This window comes from Bombina bombina, chromosome 6 (assembly GCF_027579735.1).
Source record: "Bombina bombina isolate aBomBom1 chromosome 6, aBomBom1.pri, whole genome shotgun sequence".
Lineage (NCBI taxonomy): Eukaryota > Metazoa > Chordata > Amphibia > Anura > Bombinatoridae > Bombina > Bombina bombina.
In genome coordinates, this window is record NC_069504.1 from 1,071,042,437 (window position 1) to 1,071,067,006 (window position 24,570).

The window sequence follows — 24,570 nt, forward strand, 5'->3', positions numbered from 1 at the left end:
TTATGGCAGACAGTCCCTAAGGTGGAGGGAGCAGTTTCTACTCTAGCAAAGCGTACTACTATCCCTGTCGAGGACAGTTGTGCTTTTTTAGATCCAATGGATAAGAAATTAGGTTACCTTAAGAAAATGTTTATTCAACAAGGTTTTATCCTACAGCCCCTTGCATGCATTGCTCCTGTCACTGCTGCTGCGGCGTTCTGGTTTGAGTCTCTGGAAGAGGCTTTACAGGTAGAGACTCCATTGGATGACATACTTGGCAAGCTTAGAGCACTTAAGCTAGCCAATTCTTTTGTTTCTGATGCCATTGTTCATTTGACTAAACTAACGGTTAAGAATTCTGGTTTTGCTATACAGGCGCGCAGGGCGCTATGGCTTAAATCATGGTCAGCTGACGTGACTTCAAAATCCTAAGCTGCTTAACATTCCCTTCAAGGGGCAGACCCTATTCGGGCCTGGTTTGAAGGAGATTATTGCTTATATCACTGGAGGAAAAGGTCATGCCCTTCCTCAGGACAGGTCCAAATCAAGGGCCAAACAGTCTAATTTTCGTGCCTTTCGAAACTTCAAGGCAGGTGCGGCATCAACTTCCTCTAATGCAAAACAAGAGGGAACTTTTGCTCAGTCCAAGACGGTCTGGAGACCAAACCAGACCTGGAACAAAGGTAAGCAGGCCAAAAAGCCTGCTGCTGCCTCTAAGACAGCATGAAGGAACGGGCCCCCTATCCGGTAACGGATCTAGTAGGGGGCAGACTTTCGATCTTCGCCCAGGCGTGGGCAAGAGATGTCCAGGATCCCTGGGCGCTGGAAATTATATCCCAGGATATCTTCTGGATTTCAAAGCTTCCCCCCCCCCCCCCCCCCCCAAAAAAAAAAGGGAGATTTCACCTTTCACAATTATCTGCAAACCAGATAAAGAGAGGCATTCTTACACTGTGTACGAGACCTCCTAGTTATGGGAGTGATCCATCCAGTTCCAAAGGAGGAACAGGGACAGGGTTTTTACTCAAATCTGTTTGTGGTTCCCAAAAAAGAGGGAACCTTCAGACCTATTTTGGATCTAAAGATCTTTAACAAATTCCTCAGAGTTCCATCATTCAAGATGGAGACTATTCGTACCATCCTACCTATGATCCAGGAGGGTCAATATATGACTACAGTGGATTTGAAGGATGCTTATCTTCACATTCCGATACACAAAGATCATCATCGGTTTCTCAGGTTTGCCTTTCTAGACAGGCATTACCAGTTTGTAGCTCTTCCCTTTTGGATTAGCTACAGCCCCAAGAATCTAATCCTTCTCAGAAGGAACGACTTCTGCACAATTTAGATGTGGTACGTACTCTAAAATTTTATTTACAGGCGACTAAGGATTTTCGTCCGTCTTCTGTCTTGTTTGTGGTTTTCTCGGGAAAACGTAAGGGACAGAAAGCTACGGCTACTTCTCTTTCCTTTTGGCTGCTGGACAGCAGCCTCCAGAGAGGGCTACGGCTCATTCCACGAGGGCTGTTTCTTCCTCATGGGCATTCCAAAATAAAGCTTCTGTAGATCAGATTTGCAAGGCTGCAACTTGGTCCTCTCTTCACACTTTTTCAAAATTCTACAAATTTGACACACTTGCCTCGACTGAGGCCCCTTTTGGGAGACAGGTTCTTCAAGCAGTGGTGCCTTCCGTTTAGGTTCCCTGTCTTGTCCCTCCCTTATCTGTGTACTCTAGCTTGGGTATTGATTCCCAATAGTAATTAGATGATCCGTGGACTCATTGTGTCATTAAAAAGAAAAGTTATGCTTACCTGATAAATTTCTTTTTTGACACGATGAGTCCACAGCCCGCCCTGTTCTTGTAAGACAGGTTGTTAGTTATTATAAACTTCAGACACATCTGCACCTTGGTTTTTCCTTTCTATCCTTAACTTCGGTCGAATGACCAGGAGGTGAATATCCCATTGGTAATTAAGATGATCCGTGGACTCATCGTGTCAAAAAAGAAATAAATTTATAAGGTAAGCATAAATTTTCTATTTCTTTTGACACGGTAAGTCCACGGATCATCTAATTACTATTGGGAATATCACTCCTGCCCAGCAGGAGGTGGCAAAGAGCACCACAGCAAAGCTGTTAAATATCACCTCCCTTTCCCTTCAACCCCAGTCATTCTCTTTGCCTACGTTAGTGTAAGGAAGTGGTAAAGTTAGGTGCTGGAAAGAAGATTCTTCAAGCAAGATTTTATTATTTTTCAGCAGTGCAAGATTGTTCTGCTTTGTCCTAGGGTGTAGCAGTAGTCCATATCAGTCTCTTCAGTAGAGCAGTGGTGGCTTTCAAGCAATGGGAACTTGTGGGGTACAATCCACACTGTGCCACCCGTATTTAATGCTGCCCTATTCGTGCAAGCTTGAGTAAGATTACTCAGTCTTTGTTTTTATCCACAGGTCCATGTGAGTGAGCTGACGAGCTGACGAGCTGCCGTGCTGCCTGGCAGTAATCTTAAGGTAAGTGCTAACTTTATTTTTTTCTGGGACACGTTGCAGAAAATAAAGGATGACACTTTACAATAAATTGTGGGACAAGAGAATTCACCTATTACTTGGGGGATCATTTTATTATGGGCAGCAAAAGCAGGCACTGGGGACGAGGAGATATGGCTCAGAGGAGGTGTTGATATTATTACTTTACTCCCTGCTTTTCCTTAGAAATACTTTTAGCCAATTGGGAGGTTAACGTTATAATGCCCACGTTGGGCGGGGTTAGCTGAGGCAGCATTTTCTGTTGCGTGCCTTTTTTCCTCTTCACTTCCTGAGTTACGGAGCTATAGCTGCGTCACAGACATTAGCTGAATAACGGTTACCGGTCTTCACTTTCAGAAAGAATAGCAGTTGTGTCCAGATTTTCTAGCAGGATAATCACTCTGTTTTCAGTCAGGCAGGTAAGCACCTCAGCTATATATTTTTACTGCAGAAAAATAAAGCCGTTTTGTTTTAAAATTTTAAAGGAACAGTAACTTTTTTTTTTTGTGTGTGGGGTATTTCTAAATAAAATATCAATTTCGTTTATCCTGTTTGTGAATAAAGATGGACCAAGAGGCCCTGCAAGATGCTACATGTACTTTGTTTTAATAATGTGGCACCACCAATCCCCTTTCTGTTCCTCATGTATTGAGAGAACTTTACATTACAGGGAGACTTTTTCCTGAACCAACATTGTCGAAGGCGGATGCTGTTCAGGAGTGTTCTGGCAATGTTCAAGATAGGCCGCAGCTTTCTCCTCAAACGTCCCAAAACTTAGTGTCCATAAAGCCAGTGCACTGCGTTTCCTCTATTACTCCATCTGGAGTTACCTTGCAAGACATTGCTTCCCTAATGTCCTCAGAGGTTTCTGATGCGTTGTCTGCTTTTCCCATGCTGCAGGGAAAGCGCAAGAGGAAATGTAAACAATCAGTGAGTAAGGTTGCTGACACAGTAGTGGCTATTCTGAATGTCCCTTTCCAGAAATCTGAGGATACTTCGGTAGCATCTAAAGGGTGAAATCTCAGACTGAGGAATTCCTTTGGCTGATACTGAAGTTGTTTCTTTCAGGTTTAAGCTTGAACACCTCTGTTTGTTACTTAAGGAGGTTTTAGCTACCCTGGACGACTCCGACACTACTGTCGTAGTCAATCCTAAGAAGTCTAGTAAACTAAACAAGTATTTTGATATACCTTCCATGGTGGAGGTTTTTCCTGTACCAGATTGAGCTACAGAGATTATTGCTAGGGAATGGGAGAGACCAGGTATCCCTTTTTCTCCATCCCCTATATTTAAGAAGATGTTTCCTATAGCAGACTCTATTAAGGAGTCTTTGCAGACGATACCCAATGTGGAAGGAGCAATTTAAACGTTGGCTAAGAGGACAACTATTCCCATAGAAGATAGTTGTTCCTTTAAGGATCCTATGAACATGAAATTAGAGGGGTTACTCAAGAAAATTGTATGTACACCAGGGTTTATAATGGCAACCTGCGATGTGTATTGCTACCGTCACTAGTGCAGCAGCATACTGGTTGCGTTGTCCGATTTTTATTCGGACAGTCACTCCCCTCAAAGAGATCCAGGATAGGATTAAGGCCCTTAAGTTGGCCAATTCTTTTATTACGGATGCCTCCCTACAGGTTATTAAATTAGGAGCAAAACTGTCTGGTTTTGCCATATTGGCTCGCAGAGCCTTATGGTTGAAATCCTGGTCTGCGGATGTGTCGTCTAAGCTTTTGGCGATCCCTTACAAGGGAAAGACCTTGTTTGGGCCGGGTCTGGCTGAGATAATTTTCGACATTACGGGAGGAAAAGGTAATTTTCTCCCTCAGGATAAGAGGAATAAGCAGAAGGGACATCAGAGTAATTTTCGTTTCTTTCGAAACTTCAAGGGCAAGCCTTCCTCTACAAAACAAGAACAGTCCAAGCCTTCCTGGAGGCCCAACCAGTCATGGAACAAGGGAAAGCAAGCTAAGAAGCCCGCCAATGACTCAGTCAGCTTAAAGGACGGTGGACATCGTGTCCCAGGGATACAAGCTAGAGTTCAAAACTGTTCCTCCCAGGTGCAGGTATCTTCTCTCGAGATTATCTGTAGACCAGATAAAGAGAGGCGTTCTTACACTGTGTTCAAGATCTTTCCGACCTGGGAGTGATAGTTCCTGTTCCAATGCAGGATCAGGGTCTGGGATTTTACTCCAATCTGTGGTTCCCAAAAAAGAGGGAACGTTAAGACCAATTTTAGATCTCAAAAGTCTAAACAAATTCCTCAGAGTACCGTCCTTCAAGATGGAAACTATTCGTTTCATTATTCCCTTGGTTCAAGAGGGTCAATTTATGACAACGGTAGATTTAAAGGACACGTACCTGCATGTTCCCATCCACAGGGACCATCACAAGTTTCTGAGGTTTGCGTTTCTAGACAAACACTTCCAGTTTGTGGCTCTTCTATTCGGCCTTGCCACAGCTCCCAGAATTTTCTCAAAGGTTCTGGGATCCCTGTTGGCGGTGCTCCGATTGCGGGACATCGCAGTGGCGCCTTATCTGGATGACATTCTGGTTCAGGCGTCATCCTTTCAACAGGCAAGATCCCACATGGAAATGTTGTTATCCTTCCTGCAATCTCATGGATGGAAGGTTAATTTGGAAAAGAGTTCATTAGTTCCAGCTACAAGGGTAGTTCTCTTGGGAGCTATAATAGATTCCTTATCAATGAGAATTTTTCTGACAGAAGTCCAGGAAATAAAAGATTTTCGATTCCTGTCTGGCGTTTCAGTCCTCTGCTCGGCCATCAGTGGCTCAATGCATGGAGGTAATAGGTCTGATGGTAGCAGCCATGGACATCATTCCGTTTCCACCTCAGACCTTTGCAATTATGCATGCTCAGGCAGTGGAACGGATTATTATGCGGATCTGTCTCCATGAATATATCTGTATCAGGAGACGAGGGATTCTCTTTGGTGGTTGTCTCAGGATCATCTCTCCCAGGGAACCTGCTTCCGCAGACCCACCTGAGTGATTGTGACAATGGACGCCAGCCTATGGGGAGCAGTCTGATGCTCTCTAAAGGCTCAGGGAACATGGACTCGGACGGAGTTGGTTCTGCCCATAAATATTCTGGAACTGAGATCAATCTTCAATGCTCTTCTGGCCTGGCCTTAGTTAGCTTCGGCCCGGTTTATCAGGTTCCAGTCGGACAACATAACTTCAGTGGCTTACATCAACCATCAGGGGGAACTTGGAGTTCCTTGGCCATGGCAGAGGTAGCCAAGATAATTCAGTGGGCGGAGTCTCACAACTGCTGCCTGTCAGCGATCCACATCCCAGGAGTGGACAACTGGGAGGCGGATTTTCTGAGCAGACAGCCCTTTCACCCGGGGAGTGGGAACTCCATCCGGAAGCGTTTTCCAGCGGGACAGCTGGAGCTGGATCTCATGGCATCTCAGCAGAATGCCAAGCTTCCGAAGTACGGGTCGAGGTCAAGGGATCTTCAGGCGGTACTGATGGACTCTCTGGCGGTGCCTTTGAATTTCAGTCTTGCATACCTATTCCCCCCCCCCCCCCCCCTTCGCTCTCCTTCCTCGAGTCATTGCTCGAATCAAACAGGAGAGGGTGCCGGTGATCCTCATAGCACCGGCGTGGCCTTGCAGGATCTGGTATGAAGACCTGGTGGAGATGTCGTCTCGTTCACCTTGGAGACTTCCATTGAGAAAGGACCTTCTACTTCAGGGGCTTTTCCTTCATCCAAATCTAGTTTCTCTGAAGCTGACTGCTTGGAGATTGAACGCTTAATTTTATCTATGCGTCGGTCATTGAGACCATGATTCATGCGCGTAAGCCTGTGACTAGAAAGATAAGGTGATATTTTAACAGCTTTGCTGTGGTGCTCTTTGCCGCCTCCTGCTGGGCAGATATGATATTCCCAATAGTAATTAGATGATCCGTGGACTCGGTGTCAAGAAAGAAATACATTTATCAGGCAAGCATAAATTTTGTTTTTCTTTCCAATGGTATGGAGAGTCCACGATTCCATTAATTACCTGTGGGAAATTCAACGCCTGGCCACCAGAAGGAGGCAAAGACACCCCTGCCAAAGCTTAAGATACTTCCCACATTTACCCAGTCATTATTTGCCTTTGTTCAGTGGACCTCTTTGCACACTTTTTTTTTCTCTCTAAATTTTAGAAGTTTGATATCTTTGCTTCAGCTGAGACTTTGTTTGGGAGAAAGGTGCTTTAAGCGGTAGTGCCTTCAGTCTAGGTTCGCTTGCCTTGTGGGAGGGATCTTAAAGGGACAGTCTAATCAAAATTAAACTTTCATGATTCAGATAGGGCATGCAATTTTAAACAACTTTCCAATTTACTTCTATTATCTAATTTGCTCAATTCTTTAGATATCCTTTGAAGAAATAGCAATGCACATGTGTGAGTCAATCAAACAAGGCCTTTATGTGCAGCAACCAATCAGCAGCTGACCATCTCTAGATATGCTTTTCAGCAAGTGATATCAAGAGAATGAAGCAAATTAGATAATAGAAGTGAATTAGAAAGTTGTTTAAAATGACATGCTCTTTCTAAATCACGAAAGAAAAAAAATTGGGTTTCATGTCCCTTTAAGCTTTGGCTGGGGTGTCTTTGCCTCCTCCTGGTGGCCAGGCATTGAATTTCCCACAGGTAATGAATGGAATTGTGGACTCTCCATGCCAGGAAAGAAAGAAATGTGTCAGGTAAGCATACATTTTGTTATCATCCTAAGCCGGATGGACTGATACCATCAGTGATCGTCCCTGTTACCAGTAATGGAGGGTTACTAAAAGGACACAAACTCCAAACTTTTATTTCAGGATTCAAACAGAACATACAATTTTAAACATCTTTCCAATTTTACTTCTAGTATCAAATTTGCTTCATTCTCTTGGTATCCTCTGTTGAAGGAGCAAACAAACAAGAAGAGGCAAATATATGCAGCCACCAATCGGCAGCTAGCTCCTAGTAGTGCATCGCTTTACCTCCCTGCTTTTCAACAAAGGATACTAAGAACAAAACAAATTGGATAATAGAAGTAAATTGGAAAGTTGTTTAAAATTGCATGCTCTATCTGAATCATATCATTATAATCTTTAAAGGTACCATTTTACCATTAAACAATATTTACTGCTACAAATAGTTATACTAACAGACCTTCGCCTAGATTTAGAGTTCTGCGTTAGCTGTCAAAAGCAGCGTTAAGGGGTCCTAACGCTGCTTTTTACCGCCCGCTGGTATTTAGAGTCAGGCAGGAAAGGGTCTAACGCTCACTTTCCAGCTGCCACTTTTCCATACCGCAGATCCCCTTACGCCAATTGCGTATCCTATCTTTTCAATGGGATCTTCCTAACGCCGGTATTTGGAGTCTTGGCTGAAGTGAGCTGTAGACCCTCTACCGACAAGACTCCAGCAGCAGAAAAAAGTCAGGAGTTAAGAGCTTTCTGGGCTAACGCCAGTTCATAAAGCTTTTAACTACTGTGCTCTAAAGTACACTAACACCCATAAACTACCTATGTACCCCTAAACCGAGGTCCCCCCACATCGCCGCCACTCTAATACATTTTTTAACCCCTAATCTGCCGACCGCCGCCACCTACATTATCCCTATGTACCCCTAATCTGCTGCCCCTAACATCGCCGACACCTACATAATAATACAATAGATGTATTAACCCCTAAAGCTAAGCCTAACCCTAACACCCCCCTAAGTTAAATATAATTTTTATCTAACGAAATAAATTAAATATTATTAACTAAAGTCTTCCTATTTAAAACTAAATACTTACCTGTAAAATAAACCCTAATATAGCTACAATAAAACGAATAATTATATTGTAGCTATTTTAGGATTTATATTTGTTTTACAGGCAACTTTGTATTTTAACTAGGTACAATAGCCATTAAATAGTTATTTACTATTTAATAGCTACCTAGTTAAAATAATTACAAAATTACCTGTAAAATAAATCCTAACCTAAGTTACAATTAAACCTATTACTACACTATCAATAAATAAATTAAATCAATTAACTACAAGTACCTACAATTATATAAACTAAACTACAAAAAATAAAAAGATTACAAGAATTTTAAGCTAATTACACCTACTCTAAGCCCCCCAAAATAAAAAATTCCCTAATCTAAATTAAAATAGTTAACAGCTCTATTACCTTACCAGCCCTTAAAAGGGGTTTTTGCGGGGCATGCCCCAAAGAAATCAGCTGTTTTGCCTGAAAAAAAAAAAACACAATACCACCCCCCAACATTACAACCCACCACCCACATACCCCTACTCTAACCCAAACCCCCCTTAAATAAACCTAACACTACCCCCTGAAGATCTCCCTACCTTGAGTCGTCTTCACTCAGCAGAGCAGCGATGGACCAAAAGAAGACATCCGGAGCGGCAGAAGTCTTCATCCTATCCGGACCGGCAAACATCTTCATCCAAGCGGTATCTTCATCCATCCGACGAGGAGCGGCTCCATCTTCAAGACCTCCGGCACGGAACATCCTCTTCTCCCGACGAGTAGACGACGAATGAAGGTTCCTTTTAAGTGACGTCATCCAAAATGGGGTCCCTCGAATGCTGATTGGCCAATCGGAATTAAGGTAGGAAAAATCTGATTGAATCAGCCAATCCAGATTCAAGTTCAATCCGATTGGCTGATCCAATCAGATTAAGCTCGCATTCTATTGGCTGTTCCGATCAGCCAATAGAATGCAAGCTCAATCTGATTGGATCAGCCAATCGGATTGAACTTTAATCTGATTGGCTGATTCAATCAGCCAATAAGATTTTTCCTACCTTAATTCCGATTGGCTGATAGGATTCTATCAGCCAATCGGAATTCGAGGGACGCCATTTTGGATGACATCACTTAAAGGAACCTTCATTCGTCGTCGGGAGAAGAGGATGTTCCGCGCCGGAGGTCTTGAAGATGGAGCCGCTCCTCGTTTGATGGATGAAGATAGATGCTGCTTGGATGAAGATGTTTGCCGGTCCGGATGTCCTCTTCTGCCCGGATAGGATGAAGACTTCTGCCGCTCCGGATGTCTTCTTTTGGTCCATCGCTGCTCTGCTGAGTGAAGACGACTCAAGGTAGGGAGATCTTTAGGGGTTAGTGTTAGGTTTATTTAAGGGGGGTTTGGGTTAGAGTAGGGGTATGTGGGTGGTGGGTTGTAATGTTGGGGGGGTGGTATTGTGGGGGTTTTTTTTTCAGGCAAAAGAGCTGATTTCTTTGGGGCATGCCCCGCAAAAAGCCCTTTTAAGGGCTGGTAAGGTAATAGAGCTGTCAACTATTTTAATTTAGATTAGGGTAGGGAATTTTTTTTTATTTTGGGGGGCTTTGTTATTTTATTAGGGGGCTTAGAGTAGGTGTAATTAGCTTAAAATTCTTGTAATTTTTTTTATTTTTTGTAGTTTAATTTAATTGTAGCTACTTGTAGTTAATTGATTTAATTTATTTATTGATAGTGTAGTGTTAGGTTTAATTGTAACTTAGGTTAGGATTTATTTTACAGGTTATTTTGTAATTATTTTAACTAGGTAGCTATTGTACCTAGTTAAAATAAATACAAAGTTGCCTGTAAAATAAATATAAATCCTAAAATAGCTACAATATAATTATTCGTTTTATTGTAGCTATATTAGGGTTTATTTTACAGGTAAGTATTTAGTTTTAAATAGGAAGACTTTAGTTAATAATATTTAATTTCGTTAGATAAAAATTATATTTAACTTAGGGGGGTGTTAGGGTTAGACTTAGCTTTAGGGGTTAATACATTTATTATAGTAGCGGCGAGGTCCGGTCGGCAGATTAGGGGTTAATACTTGAAGTTGGGTGTCTCCGATGTTAGGTAAGGCAGATTAGGGGTTAATACAATTTATTATAGGGTTTGCGAGGCGGGAGTGCGGCGGTTTAGGGGTTAATACATTTATTATAGTGGCGGCGTGGTCCGGTCGGCAGATTAGGGGTTAATAGGTGTAGGTAAAGTATTGGCGACGTTGGGGGGGGGGGGCAGATTAGGGGTTAATAAATATAATATAGGGGTCAGCGATGTTAGGGGCAGCAGATTAGGTGTACGTTGGGATAATGTAGGTTGCGGCGGTGTACGGAGCGGAAGATTAGGGGTTAATAATATAATGCAGGTGTCGGCGATAGCGGGGGTGGCAGATTAGGGGTTAATAAGTGTAAGATTAGGGGTGTTTAGACTCGGGGTTCATGTTAGGTGCAGACTTAGAGTGTTTCCCCATAGGAAACAATGGGGCTGCGTTAGGAGCTGAACGCTGCTTTTTTGCAGGTGTTAGTTTTTTTTTTTTTCATCCCAAACTGCCCCATTGTTTCCTATGGGGGAATCGTGCATGAGCACGTTTTCCTAGCTGGCCGCTACCGTAAGCAACCCTAGTATTGAGAGTTGAAGTGGCGGTAAATATGCCTCTACGCTCCCTTTTTGGAGCCTAACGCAGCCCTTCAGAAAACTCTCAATACCAACGTTATTTAAAAGGTGCGGGGGGGGGAAAACACGCGTAGCTAACGCACCCCTTTGGCCGCAAAACTCTAAATCTAGCTGCAAGAAATTTGTGTACATTTATAACATTGTATTTATTTGAAATTGCTTGTTACTGCACAGATACAATGGTGTTTAACCTATTTATTGTTTATGAATAGTGTTTTTAATAATTCAGATTTGATTTAGAACTTGGAAGTGTCTTTTTGGTATAGTATTTTGTTTCTTGGCTAATTTACCCATCACTGAATTATCTTTTTGCGTTTTTTTCAAAATTTTATAATCTATAAGGATGATTTTCATTTCATGAACACCATATTTCACATGATTTTTGCTAGGTTTGATTTACTGTGTTATCCTGTTTTTGAAAGAGGTGACACATTTAATTAAACACGTTCTATGACTACTTTCTGGATTCTGGCTACACAATATCTTTAATTTTGTTTATTTATTTTTTTTTCCCCTCTGCATCTTTTAGCTGTGGTCGACTTTCCATGACAAGTCCCTAGTGAAGGAGGCTGTTCAGAAGACTCTCTCTGCACTGAAGCTGGATTATTTGGATCTCTATCTTATCCATTGGCCTACAGGATTTAAGGTGCAGTGCTCTGCCAACCCACCTACTGTTTACTTAAAGGGACACTTAAGTCAAGATTGAAATTTCATGATCAGATAGAGAAGGCAATTTTATACAGCTTTCCAGTTTACTTCCATTCATTTTTATATATTTACACTTTTTTTAAATCACCAGCTCCTACTGAGCATGTGCAAGAAGTCACAAAATATACGTATATGCATTTGTGATTGGCTGGCTGATGGCTCACATGTGGTAGTGGGAATAGACATAACTGAAATTTGTTAGTCTAAACTTCAAATGAGTATTAGATCTTTTTCTAAGTGCTATTACATTGTCTTATGCATTTTTTGATTTTGCAAATCTACTTTATTTACTGGTCCTTTTAACATCTTTATGTAATCTATAAAATTATTTCTTTCTAATGACACGATAAGTCCACGTATCATCATTAATTACTGTTGGGAATATCACTCCTGCCCAGCAGGAGGTGGCAAAGAGCACCACAGCAAAGCTGTTAAATAGCTCCTCCCTTCCCTCCCACCCCAGTCATTCTCTTTGCCTACACTAAGAACAAGGAGGTGGTAATGTTAGGTGTTAAACTCTTGATTTAAGAATCTTTTCTTTTATTTTTTTTAAGTAGTACAAGATTGTGCTGCTTTGCTCTAGGGTGTAGCCGTAGTTCATATCAGTCTCTTCAGTAGAGCAGTGGTGGCTTTAGAGCAATGGGAACTTGTGGGACATAATTCTCACTGCGCCTCCCTTATATTTATGCTGCCCTATTCCTGATAGCCTTCTCCACAGGGCTTTGTGAGGGAGAGGACCTCTCAAACCTGGTGAGCTGTCTGGCAGATTTAAAAGGTAAGTGCTGACTTTTCTTTTTTAAGACACAATGAGTCCACGGATCATCTCAATTACTAATGGGGTATTCACCTCCTGGTCAGCAGGAGGGGGCAAAGAGCACCACAGCAGAGCTGTTAAATAGCCCCTCCCTTCCCTCCCACCCCAGTCATTCTCTTTGCCTACGTGTTAGATTAGATTATTCAATCAAGAGATTATTTTTAAAGTAGTACCAGAGAGTGCTGCTTTGTCCTAGGGTGTAGCCGCAGTCCATGTCAGTCTCTACAGTAGAGCTTTGGTGGCTTTAGAGCAATGGGATCTTGTGGGACATAATTCTCACTGCGCCTCCCATATTATGCTGCCCTATATCCTTCAGTCTGAGGTTCTCACTGACTCAGCATTTTTTTTTCATCCTCAGGCCGATGTGAGGGAGAGGACCTCTCAAGCCTGGGAGCTGCCTTACTGCCAGGCACAAGGAGTACAAGGAGTCTCAGAATTTTTATTTAGCACTCAGGAACATAAGGGGGGTCTGTGGCAGATGACTCTTATGTTGGGACTTTGCCTACTTTCATGGGGAAAGTGTGTGGGCAGTTGTGTTTAGCAGACACTGGGGCTGGAGTTATGCTGGCTAATTTACAGAGGAGGGCTCCGGTGGTTTCACTATGGTTTCTCGGTGAAGAGATTGACAGGCATTATTACGCCCACGATGGGCGCTACTTCCTGTATTTTCGCGCCACTTACAGAGCATTGTTGTAGTGAGTGGTTTAGTGCGGCATTAATCTTGGAAAGTTAACGATCTGTTCTAGAGCTGCATTTAACTGCTTTTTCATGCGCTTCTAGTACAGGCGTGGTTTACCCGGTTTGGAGTTTTGAAGGCATCGTTGTGACAGTACGGCTCATCTGGGGATCTGGTCTCTTGTGAAGCACGGTAGGAGCACCTCAGCAGGCTGCTGAGGTGCAGAGGTTCATTTGGGGGAAAAAAAGTTTGTCCTTTTTGCTTAGTAAGGAAAACCACTAGGGCTGTTGCTTCCTCATGGGCATTGAAAAATGAAGCTTCTGTGGAACAGATTTGCAAGGATGCAACTTGGTCCTTGTCAGGGTTTTTTCCCTGTTGTGTTTGCCATATGCTGCTGGCAGCCATTTTACTCAACCTCTCTTCCTGACTATGGTGCATTGTGGGGGATGCTGCTCATTTCCTGCACTTCCTTTTATGGCCAGACTGGTGTGCATCATCCATGGGAAACAGGATGATGCACACCAGTCTCAGAATTGTGATGTCATCACTTATTATTTTAAGGGCCTCTGTTCAGTATGCTTTGCCTTTGCGTTGTCTCAGACCTGATTCCGGCTCGTCTGACTATTTGCTTTGGCTCCTGACTCGGCTCGTCTGACTACCAACTCTGGTTTTGACTCCTGGCTTGTTATTTGACTTGTGGACTTTTTATTATTTTTTGCTATTAATAAAGGTGTGATTATTTTTGCACTTCTCGTCTCAGTCTGATTCCTGGCATCCTGACAGTCCTCTCTTCACACTTTTTCTAAGTTTTACAAATTTGACACTTTTTTGCCTCGGCTGAGGATGTTTTTGGGAGAAAGGTTCTTCGTGCAGTGGTGCCTTCCGTTTAGGTATCCTGATTTGTCCCTCCTGTATCATCTGTGAACTCTAGCTTGGGTATTGACTCCCATTAGTAATTGAGATGATCCGTGGACTCATCGTGTCTTAAAATAGAAAAGAAAATTTATGCTTACATGATAAATTTTATTTATTTTTTGACACAAGTCCACGGCCCGCCCTGTTCTTTTAAGACAGGTTATGGGTAAGTGTAAACTTCAGACACCTCTGCACCTTGGCTTTTCCTTTCTCTTCCTAACTTCGGTCGAATGACTGGAGTGGGAGGGAAGGGAGGAGCTATTTAACAGCTCTGCTGTGGTGCTCTTTGCCTCCTCCTGCTGACCAGGAGGTGCATATCCCATTAGTAATTGAGATGATCTGTGGACTCATTGTGTCAAAAAAGAAATACATTTATCAGGTAAGCATACATTCTTTTTATTCTGGGTCTGGGAATTAGAAAGATCTCAGGAAGTGGAGCACTTTATTTATTTACCAGGGACATAGAGACTCCTATTTGTAAAGGGAGGAGATTTACGTGAGCACTTTTTAAGCAGGCACTGGGGCTGAGGAGATATTAGGTGTTTTTCACTCTGGGGGCTTAAATCACTAGGACTGTGGAAAAAGAAATGGCTCAGTATGAGGTGAATGTTTCTGTTACATTTAAGACTAAGTTGCTGTCTACCAAGCGATAGACCCAATTTGTCTCTAGGCTTACAGACTGTTAAGTTTCCTCTCGGTGGCTTAACTTTAAAAGACAATAATAATGGCGACCGGCAGATTGCCTTGGTAACGCCCATGATGGGCGGAGCTATGTGTGGCACCAATTTAGGTTGCACATGCTTCTACAACACTTAGTTATCACTGTTTACTTCCTGTTAGGAAACGGAAGGAAAAGGGCAGTGTTTAGTGATAATCAGAGTTGCGTGAGGACTGGACAGCGCTACAGCTGAGTTCTGGACCTTTTGCTGCAGAAATGTAACTGGTGTCAGGACAGATGGACACCTTAGCTTAACTTTTGCTGAGGTGTAAGGAGGTTCTGCTGCATATGAGTACCTGTTTAACCTCCTGCACGCTAAAATAAAATGTTATGTTTTAAAATTTAAAGACACAGTAACGTTTTGTTTTCATTTTTATTAAATGTCAACTGTTTATTTGATAATTCATCCTTTGTGAGTCAGAATGGAACAAGAGATCCTTCTAGATGTCTCTTGTAAAATTAATGCTCTGATGCCAATGTGGAAACGCCAATCTTTTCTGTTCATCTATGTGAGAACGTTAAGTTGTTCAGATAGACCTTTTTCGGAGCCAACTCCTAAGGCAGATGCTGTTCAGGAGTCTATTGACGAGGTTTAATTTATGCCGCACATTTCTCCTCAAGTGTCCCAATTTTACAGCCCTCACATGCAGTGCCCTGCACTTCCTCTCAAACTCTTTCTGGAGTTATCTTGCTGTTTTTCCCCATGCTGCGGGGAAGGCGCAAGGGAAATGTGTTCCATCAGTGAATAATGTTACTGATTGTAGTTATTCCGAATGTTTGTTTCTTTCCTGAAGAGGAACATTCGTCGGTAGAATCTGAGGAAAAAATCTCAGACTGTGTAATAGATTTATCTGATACTGAAGTTGTTTGTTTCAGGTTTCAGCCGGAATACCTCCGTTTGTTACTTAAGGAGGCTTTGGCTACCCTGGACAACTCTGACACTACGGCGTAGTCAATCCTAAAAAGTCCAGTAAATTTATACAAATATTTTGACGTGCCGTATTTTCTGTACCAGATAGGGCTACTGAGATAATTGCTAAGGAATGGGAGAAACTGGATATCCCTTTTTCCCCATTTCCTATTGTTTAAAAAAGGGATGTTTCCCATAGCAAGCTCCATCAAGGAGTCTTGGGACTATTCGCATAGGGGATAGTTATTCCTTTAAGGACCCTATGGAGGTTTACAATGGCAACCTGTGGTTTGTATGACTTCTGGCTCCAGTGCGGCAGCGTACTGGTTTGATGCGTTGTCTGATTCTATTGAACAGACACCCCTCTCGAAGGGATAGCATAAAGGCCCTTAAGTTAGCCATCTCCTTTATTACAGATGCTTCCCTTCAGATGATGTAGCAGGGAGTTGGAATTCAGGCTTTGCCATATTGACCCAGGAAATCTTTGCACTCCCTCTTCCAAGCAGGAGCAGTCTAAGCCTTCCTGGAAACCCAATCAGTCTTCGAATAGGGGAAAAGCAATCCAAGAAGCCTGCTGTTGAATCAAAGACAGAGCATGAAGGGCCTACCACTGATCCAGGATTGGATCTTGTGGAGGGCAGGCTTTCCTTTGTTGCTCAGGCTTGGGTATGAGATGTTCAAAATCCCTGGGCGGTGGACAGTGTGTCCCAGGGATACAAACTAGAGTTCAAGACCTTTTCTCCCAGGGGCAGGTTTCTGCTTTTAAAATTATCTGCAGAAAGAAAGTGGCGTTCTTACACTGTGTACTGGAACCTTTCTGACCAGGGAGTGATAGTTCCTGTTCCAATGCAGGAACGAAGTCTGGGATTCTATTCCAATCTGTTCGTGGTTCCCAAGAAAGAGGGAACCTTCAGATCAATTTTATATTTCAAGAGTCCAAACAAGTTTCTCAGAGTGCCGTCCTTCAAGATGGAATCTATTCGTTCCATTCTTCCTTTGGTCCAAGAGGGTCAGTTTATGATCACAGTGGATTTAAAGGACGCTTACTTGCATGTTCCCATCCTCAAGGACCATCTCAAGTTCTAAGGTTTGCTTTTCTAGACAAACTCTTCCATTCGGCCTTGCCACAGCTCCAAGAATTTTCTCAATGGTTCTAGGATCCCTGCTGGTGGTGCTCTGAGTGTGGGGCATTGCAGTGGCACCTTATCTGAACGACTTTCTGGTTCAGGCGCCTTCCTTTCAATAAGCAAGATCTCACTCGGAAATGTGGTTATCTTTCCTCCGGTCTCACGGATGGAAGGAAAATTTGGTATAGTCTTCTTGGAGAATATATTGGGTTCCTCATCAATGAAGTCTGGCAGTAGTCAGGAAATCAAAGATTTTCGATTCTTACCTAGCACTTCAGTCCTCTCTTCGGCCATCAGTAGCCCTGTGCATCAAGGTAATTGGGCTGATGATAACGGCATTGGACATCATCCCGTTTGCCCGTTTCCACCTCAGACCTTGGCAGTGAAGCATACTCAGGTAGTGGAACGGAGAGTATGCGGATTTGTCTCCGTGGTTGCAGCTGGAGCAGGAGACAAGGGATTCTCTACTTTGGTGGTTGTCTCAGGATCTTCTCTCCCAGGGAACCTGCTTTCACAGTTCTTCCTTAGTGATTGTGACAACAGATGCCAGCCTTTTGGGCTGGGGAGCAATGTGCTCGGTTGGAGTCTGTTCTACCCATAAACAATCTGGAATTGAGAGCAATCTTCAATCCGCTTCGGCCTGGTTCATCAGGTTCCAGTCGGGAAATATAACCTCAATGGCTTACATCAACGTCAGGGAGGCCATGACGGAGGTAGCCAAGATCATTCAGTGGGCTGAGACTCACAATTGCTGTCTGTCGGCGATCCACATTCCAGAAGTGGACATCTGGGAGGCGGACTCCTTAAGCAGGCAGACCTTCACCCGGGGGAGTGGGAACTCCATCTGGAAGTATTTTTCCAGCCTGATTCTCGAATTGGATCTCATGGCTTCTCGACAGAATGCCAAGCTTCCGAGGTGCGGGTTGAGGTCAAGGAACCCTCAGGCTGTACTGCTATACGCTCTGGTGGTACCTTGGAATTTCAGTCTTGCATACCCATTTCCTCAGTTTGCTTCTCTTCCTTGAGTTATGGCTCAAATTAAGGACGAAAGGGCGTCAGTGATCCTCTTTACACCGGCGTGGCCTCGCAGGATTTAGTATACAGTCCTGGTGGACGTGTCACCTCTTCCACCTTGGAGACTTCCGTTGAGGAAGGACCTTCTATTTCAAGGATCCTTCTTTCATCCAAGTCTAGTTTCTCTGAAGCTGACTACTTGAAGATGAACGTTTTATTTTATCCAAGCGTGGATTTTCAGACTCCGTCATTGAGACCATGATTCAGGCTCTTAATCCTGTGACTAGGATAATTTACCATAAGATATGGCGTAAATATTTATACTGGTGTGAATCCAATGGCTACTCTTCAAGTAGAGTTTGGATTCCTAGAATTATGTCCTTTCTCCAAGAAGGTTTGGAGAAGGGATTATCGGCAAATTACCCTAAAGGGTCAAATAGCTGTCTTGTCTATTGTGTTACATAAATGTCTGGTGGATTTCCCAGACGTACAATCGTTTGGTCAGGCCTTGGCCAGGATCAGACCTGTGTCTAATCATTTACTTCCCCTTGGAGTCTTATTTAGTTCTTAAGGTTCTTCAGGGGGCTTCGTTTGGGCCGCTGCATTCCTTAGATATTAAGTTGTTATCTGGCATTACAGTATTAGTCTCCTTATTTTTTTTATTCGGGTAAGGTGGGTTTACATACTAAATTAGGGTTTCTCCCTAAAGTAGTTTCAGACTGGATCATTAATCAGGAGATTGTTGTTCCTTCCTTGTGTCCTAATCCTTCTTTTCAGGAGGAACAGCTTCTACACAATCTGGACGTGGTACGTGCACTAAGATTCTTTTTACAGACGACTAAGGTTTTTCGTCAGCCTTCAGCTTAACGTAAGCTATGGCTACTTCTTTCTTTTACAAGATATGACGAGTCCACGGATTTCGCCCTTACTTATGGGATATCGCCTCCTGGTCAGCAGGAGGAGGCAAAGAGCACCACAGCAGAGCTGTGTATATATTTGTGTGTATCTATCTATCTCTATCTATATATCCTCCCACTCCAGTCATTCTCTTTGCCTGCGTTAGTGATAGGAAGAGGCAGTGTGAGGTGTTAGTTATAGATTCTTCAATCATGTGTTTATTATTTTTAAAGTGGTGCCACAGTGTGCTACTTTGTTCTGGGGTTTAGCCTAGACCAAATCAGTCTCTTCAGTTCAAAAAGAGAAGCATTTGGTGGCTTCAAAGCAATGGGAACTTGTGGGACATAATTCTCACTGTGTCTCCCATACTTGGTTTGCTGCCCTACTTGTAAAAGTCTGAGGGAAGAGAATATACTCAGTACTTTTCCTTTTTGTTCCACAGGCCAATGTGAGGTGAACAGAGGACCTTGCATGCTAAATTTTATATTTGATCCAGAAGCAGCAAGGTACACATAAAATTTGGCACCTTTTACACTTCATTTGGACACTAAATACCATTATTCCTCCGGAGTCAGGATAGGTTTTTGGGCAGTGAATGCAGGCACTGGAGGACGTGGAGAATGGCTCTGTTTTTGTTTAGACTCCTAACGGCTTGTGTTTTCCTATTGCAGTCGTTTGGCCGGTTTTCACATGAGTACATATATGGGCCTATGTGTGTTTGCTGCAGCTATATTTGCTCTTTTTACTTTAACAGGAGCTCTGTTTATATATTACGAGTTGGTGCTTGCATCTCCCGGCGGCTCCATGTTGAACATTTTAGCCGCCGAGGCAGTTTAGCCTGTTTACTCATGATGGGCTTCATGTCTAGGGCTCTGTGTGCTTGGTGCAACTACATTTGCTTTACTAATGCAGGAGCTCTGTTTATTTATTGCATGGCACCGGCTCCGTGTTAGCCAGCTTACCGCCGAGGAAGTTTTAGCTGGAACGTCCACGATGGGCGGAGCTAATGATGCGCGCCATTGTTTGAGCGGCTATTTCTCCCGTTGGCTTCCCTTTTATCAGTAGCCGGGAGTTTTGTTTATCTTAGTTTATTTTACTCCTCTGATGGCCTCATCTTGCACTCCCCGATGTTTAACAGGTCACGCCCACTATGGATGTTGAGCGCCATTGTTGGCGCGCTTATTTCTCCTGTCGGCTTATTTTAGTTAGTAGCCGGGAGTTCTGTTTACCTATTACTAGGTACGCCCACGATGGGTGGAGTTTAGATGCGCGCCATTGTAGCGCCCTTTAGATCCGTTCAAATTTCTGGGGTAGGATGCCTTCTCTGCTGTGTTAGACTATTTCAGCAGGGAGGCTCAAAGCGGGTTACAGTATTATCAATGTTAGGGTAGTCTGTATGTGTATTCTCTTTGAACTTTAGGCTCCACACTCAGTATCGGGGTGATACGCAGTCCTTCCCTGATGCTGTGCAGGGAAGTTTTAAGACAATGTTATATTAATTAAACAAAGTATAGAATTGGCGTTGGTATAATACCGGATGCCTTCTCTACTACACTGTTTTGCAGCAGTGAGGTTTTTTTATTGTTGTCTTCAGCACTGCTTACAGAGGGACTATTATTTGTTAATGTTCCTTCTGTAGGTAGGTTTATTTCTCTTGTTAAGTGTAGTCAGTCTAAGGGTCATCCATTACTTATGGGATATATTCTCCTTCCCAACAGGAAGTTGCAAGAGGATCACCCAAGCAGAGCTGCTATATAGCTCCTCCCCTCACATGTCATATCCAGTCATTCTCTTGCAACCCTCAACAAAGGAGGTGGTCGCGAGAGGAGTTGGAGTTTTTACTTAATTATTCTTCAATCAAAAGTTTATTTTAAATGGCACCGGAGTGTGCTGTTTTTTCTATCTCAGGCAGTATTTGGAAGAAGAATCTGCCTGCGTTTTCTATGATCTTAGCAGGCGTAACTAAGATCCACTGGCTGTTCTCGACATTCTAAGGAGTGAGGTAACTTCAGAAAAGGGGAATAGCATGCGGGGTACCCCGCAAATGAGGTATGTGCAGTACAATTTTTCTGGGAATGGAATTGACTAAGAAAACACTGCTGTTACCCATATGATGTAAGTACAGCCTTAAATGCAGTAGTAGCGACTGGTATCAGGCTGATAAATGTATGCGCAGTTGAGTTATTTTCTAGGGACTAGAATTTGACTGAGAAAATACTGTTAATACTGAAATACTGCTTAAGCCTTATCTGCAGTAGAAGCGACTGGTAGCAGGCTTAGTGATAACTTTGCATGACATTGAAAAAGTTTGTTTTTAAAACGTTTACTGGCATGTTATTCGTTTTTGTGAGGTACTTTGGTGATCCTTTTTGGGCATGGTTTTTTCTGCATAGTAACCGTTATATCAGGTCTCCCACTGTTGTAATATGAGTGGGAGGGAACTTTTTTTTTAGCGCCTTGTTGCGCAGTTAAAATTCTAGCACAGTCTTCCTGCTTTTTCCTCCTTGATCCAGGACGTCTCTAGAGAGCTCAGGGGTCTTCAAAATTCGTTTTTGAGGGAGGTAATCAGTCACAGCAGACCTGTGACAGTGTGTTTGACTGTGATAAAATCTTAAATAATATCAGTTTTTTTGGGTATTGAGGGGTTACTCATCCTTTTACTAATGGGCGCAATCCTCTGCTAATTAATACATTTACCGTTAAGAATTGTTAACTATAACTGAATTAGTTCTTTGTTATTCAACTGTGTTTGTTAAAAGCGCTGCAGCGTTTTTTATATTGCTTGTAAATTTATTGAAAGTGATTTCCAAGCTTGCTAGTTTCATTGCTAGTCTGTTTAAACATGTCTGATACAGAGGAATCTGCTTGTTCATTATGTTCAAAAGCCGATGTGGAGCCCAATAGAAATATGTGTACCAATTGTATTGATTTTACTTTGAATAAAAGTCAATCTGTACCGATAAAGACATTATCACCAGACAACGAGGGGGAAGTTATGCCGTCTAACTCTCCTCACATGTCAGTACCTTCGTCTCCCGCTCGGGAGGTGCGTGAGATTGAGGCGCCAAGTACATCAAGGCCCTTACAAATCACTTTCCATGATATGGCTAATGTTATGAAAGAAGTATTATACAATATGCCCGAATTAAGAGGCAAGCGCGATAGCTCTGGGTTAAGGACAGAGCGTGCCGATGACACGAGAGCCATGTCTGATACTGCGTCACAATTTGCAGAACATGAGGACGGAGAGCTTCATTCTGTGGGTGACGGTTCTGATTCGGGGAGACCGGATTCAGAGATTTTAAATTTAAGCTTGAGAACCTCCGCGTGTTGCTAGGGCAGGTGTTAGCGGCTCTGAATGATTGTGACACAGTGGCAATCCCAGAGAAATTATGTAGGCTGGATAAATACTATGCGGTACCGGTGTGTACTGACGTTTTTCCTATACCAAAAAGGCTTACAGAGATTATTAGTAAGGAGTGGGATAGACCTGGTGTACCCTTTTCCCCTCCTCCGATATTTAGAAAGATGTTCCCTATAGACGCCACCACACGAGACTTATGGCAGACGGTCCCTAAGGTGGAGGGAGCAGTTTCTACTTTAGCCAAGCGTACCACTATCCCGGTGGAGGATAGCTGTGCTTTCTCAGATCCAATGGATAAAAAATTAGAGGGTTACCTTAACAAAATGTTTGCTCAACAAGGTTTTATATTACAGCCTCTTGCATGCATTGCGCCTGTCACTGCTGCAGCGGAATTCTGGTTTGAGTCTCTGGAAGAGGCGATTCGCACAGCACCATTGGATGAGACTTTGAGCAAGCTTAGAACGCTTAAGCTAGCTAATGCGTTTGTTTCGGATGCCGTAGTACATTTAACCAAACTTACGGCTAAGAATTCCGGATTCGCCATACAGGCGCGCAGAGCGCTATGGCTTAAATCCTGGTCAGCAGATGTAACTTCTAAATCTAAACTACTGAATATTCCTTTCAAAGGGCAGACCTTATTCGGGCCCGGCTTGAAGGAAATTATTGCTGACATTACTGGAGGTAAGGGTCACACCCTTCCTCAGGACAGGGCCAAATCAAAGGCCAAACAGTCTAATTTTCGTGCCTTTCGTAATTTCAAGGCAGGAGCAGCATCAACTTCCTCCGCTCCAAAACAGGAAGGAACTACTGCTCGTTACAGACAGGGTTGGAAAGGCAACCAGTCATGGAACAAGGGCAAGCAGGCCAGAAAGCCTACTTCCGCCCCTAAGACAGCATGAAGACAGGGCCCCCTTTCCGGAGACGGATCTAGTGGGGGGCAGACTTTCTCTCTTCGCCCAGGCTTGGGCAAGAGACGTACAGGATCCCTGGGCGTTGGAGATTATATCTCAGGGATACCTTCTGGATTTCAAAACTTCTCCTCCACAAGGGAGGTTTCATCTGTCAAGGTTATCAACAAACCTAGTAAAGAAAAAGGCATTTCTACAATGTGTACAAGACCTCTTAGTGATGGGAGTGATCCACCCAGTTCCGCGAACGGAACAAGGGCAAGGGTTTTACTCAAATCTGTTTGTGGTTCCCAAAAAAGAGGGAACCTTCAGACCAATCTTAGGCTTGAAAATCTTAAACAAATTCGTAAGGGTTCCATCGTTCAAGATGGAAACCATTCGGACCATCCTACCCATGATCCAAGAGGGTCAATATATGACCACAGTGGACTTAAAGGATGCCTACCTTCACATACCGATTCACAAAGATCATTATCGGTACCTAAGGTTTGCCTTTCTAGACAGGCATTACCAGTTTGTAGCTCTTCCCTTCGGGTTAGCTACGGCCCCGAGATACAGGCGTCAAGTTTTCAAAATGCGAAGTCTCATACAGAGATAGTTCTAGCATTTCTGAGGTCGCATGGGTGGAAAGTGAACGTGGAAAAGAGTTCTCTGTTACCACTCACAAGGGTTCCTTTTCTAGGGACTCTTATAGATTCTGTAGAGATGAAGATTTACCTGACGGAGTCCAGGTTATCAAAGATTCTCAATGCTTGCCGTATCCTTCACTCCATTCCCAGCCCATCAGTAGCTCAGTGCATGGAAGTAATCGGCTTAATGGTCGCGGCGATGGACATAGTGCCATTTGCTCGCCTGCATCTCAGACCGCTGCAACTATGCATGCTAAGTCAGTGGAACGGGGATTACTCAGATCTGTCCCCTTTGCTAAATCTGGACCAGGAGACTAGAGATTCTCTTCTCTGGTGGTTGTCACGGGTTCATCTGTCCAAAGGAATAACCTTTCGCAGACCAGATTGGACGATTGTAACAGATCTCAGCCTACTAGGCTGGGGAGCAGTCTGGAACTCCCTGAAGGCTCAGGGATCGTGGACTCAGGAGGAGAAACTCCTCCCAATAAACATTCTAGAATTAAGAGCAATATTCAATGCTCTTCTAGCTTGGCCTCAGTTGGCAACACTGAGGTTCATCAGATTTCAGTCGGACAACATCACGACTGTGGCTTACATCAATCATCAAGGGGGAACCAGGAGTTCCCTAGCGATGTTGGAAGTCTCAAAGATAATTCGCTGGGCAGAGTCTCACTCTTGCCACCTGTCAGCGATCTACATCCCAGGCTTGGAGAACTGGGAGGCGGATTTTCTAAGTCGCCAGACTTTTCATCCGGGGGAGTGGGAACTTCACCCGGAGGTATTTGCTCAACTGATTCATCGTTGGGGCGAACCGGAACTGGATCTCATGGCATCTCGCCAGAACGCCAAGCTTCCTTGTTACGGATCCAGGTCCAGGGACCCGGGAGCGGTGCTGGTAGATGCACT

The 24,570-nt window shown here is 43.4% G+C and overlaps 1 protein-coding gene across 1 annotated transcript in view; it reads left to right on the forward strand.

The window, feature by feature from the left end:
- LOC128664195 (aldo-keto reductase family 1 member B1) overlaps positions 1 to 24,570 on the forward strand; it is a 64,312-nt gene that overhangs the window by 14,583 nt on the left and 25,159 nt on the right. The window contains exon 3 of the mRNA XM_053718960.1: positions 11,514 to 11,630. Coding sequence (XP_053574935.1) covers positions 11,514 to 11,630 — 117 coding nt within the window. The remainder of the gene's footprint in view (positions 1 to 11,513; positions 11,631 to 24,570) is intronic.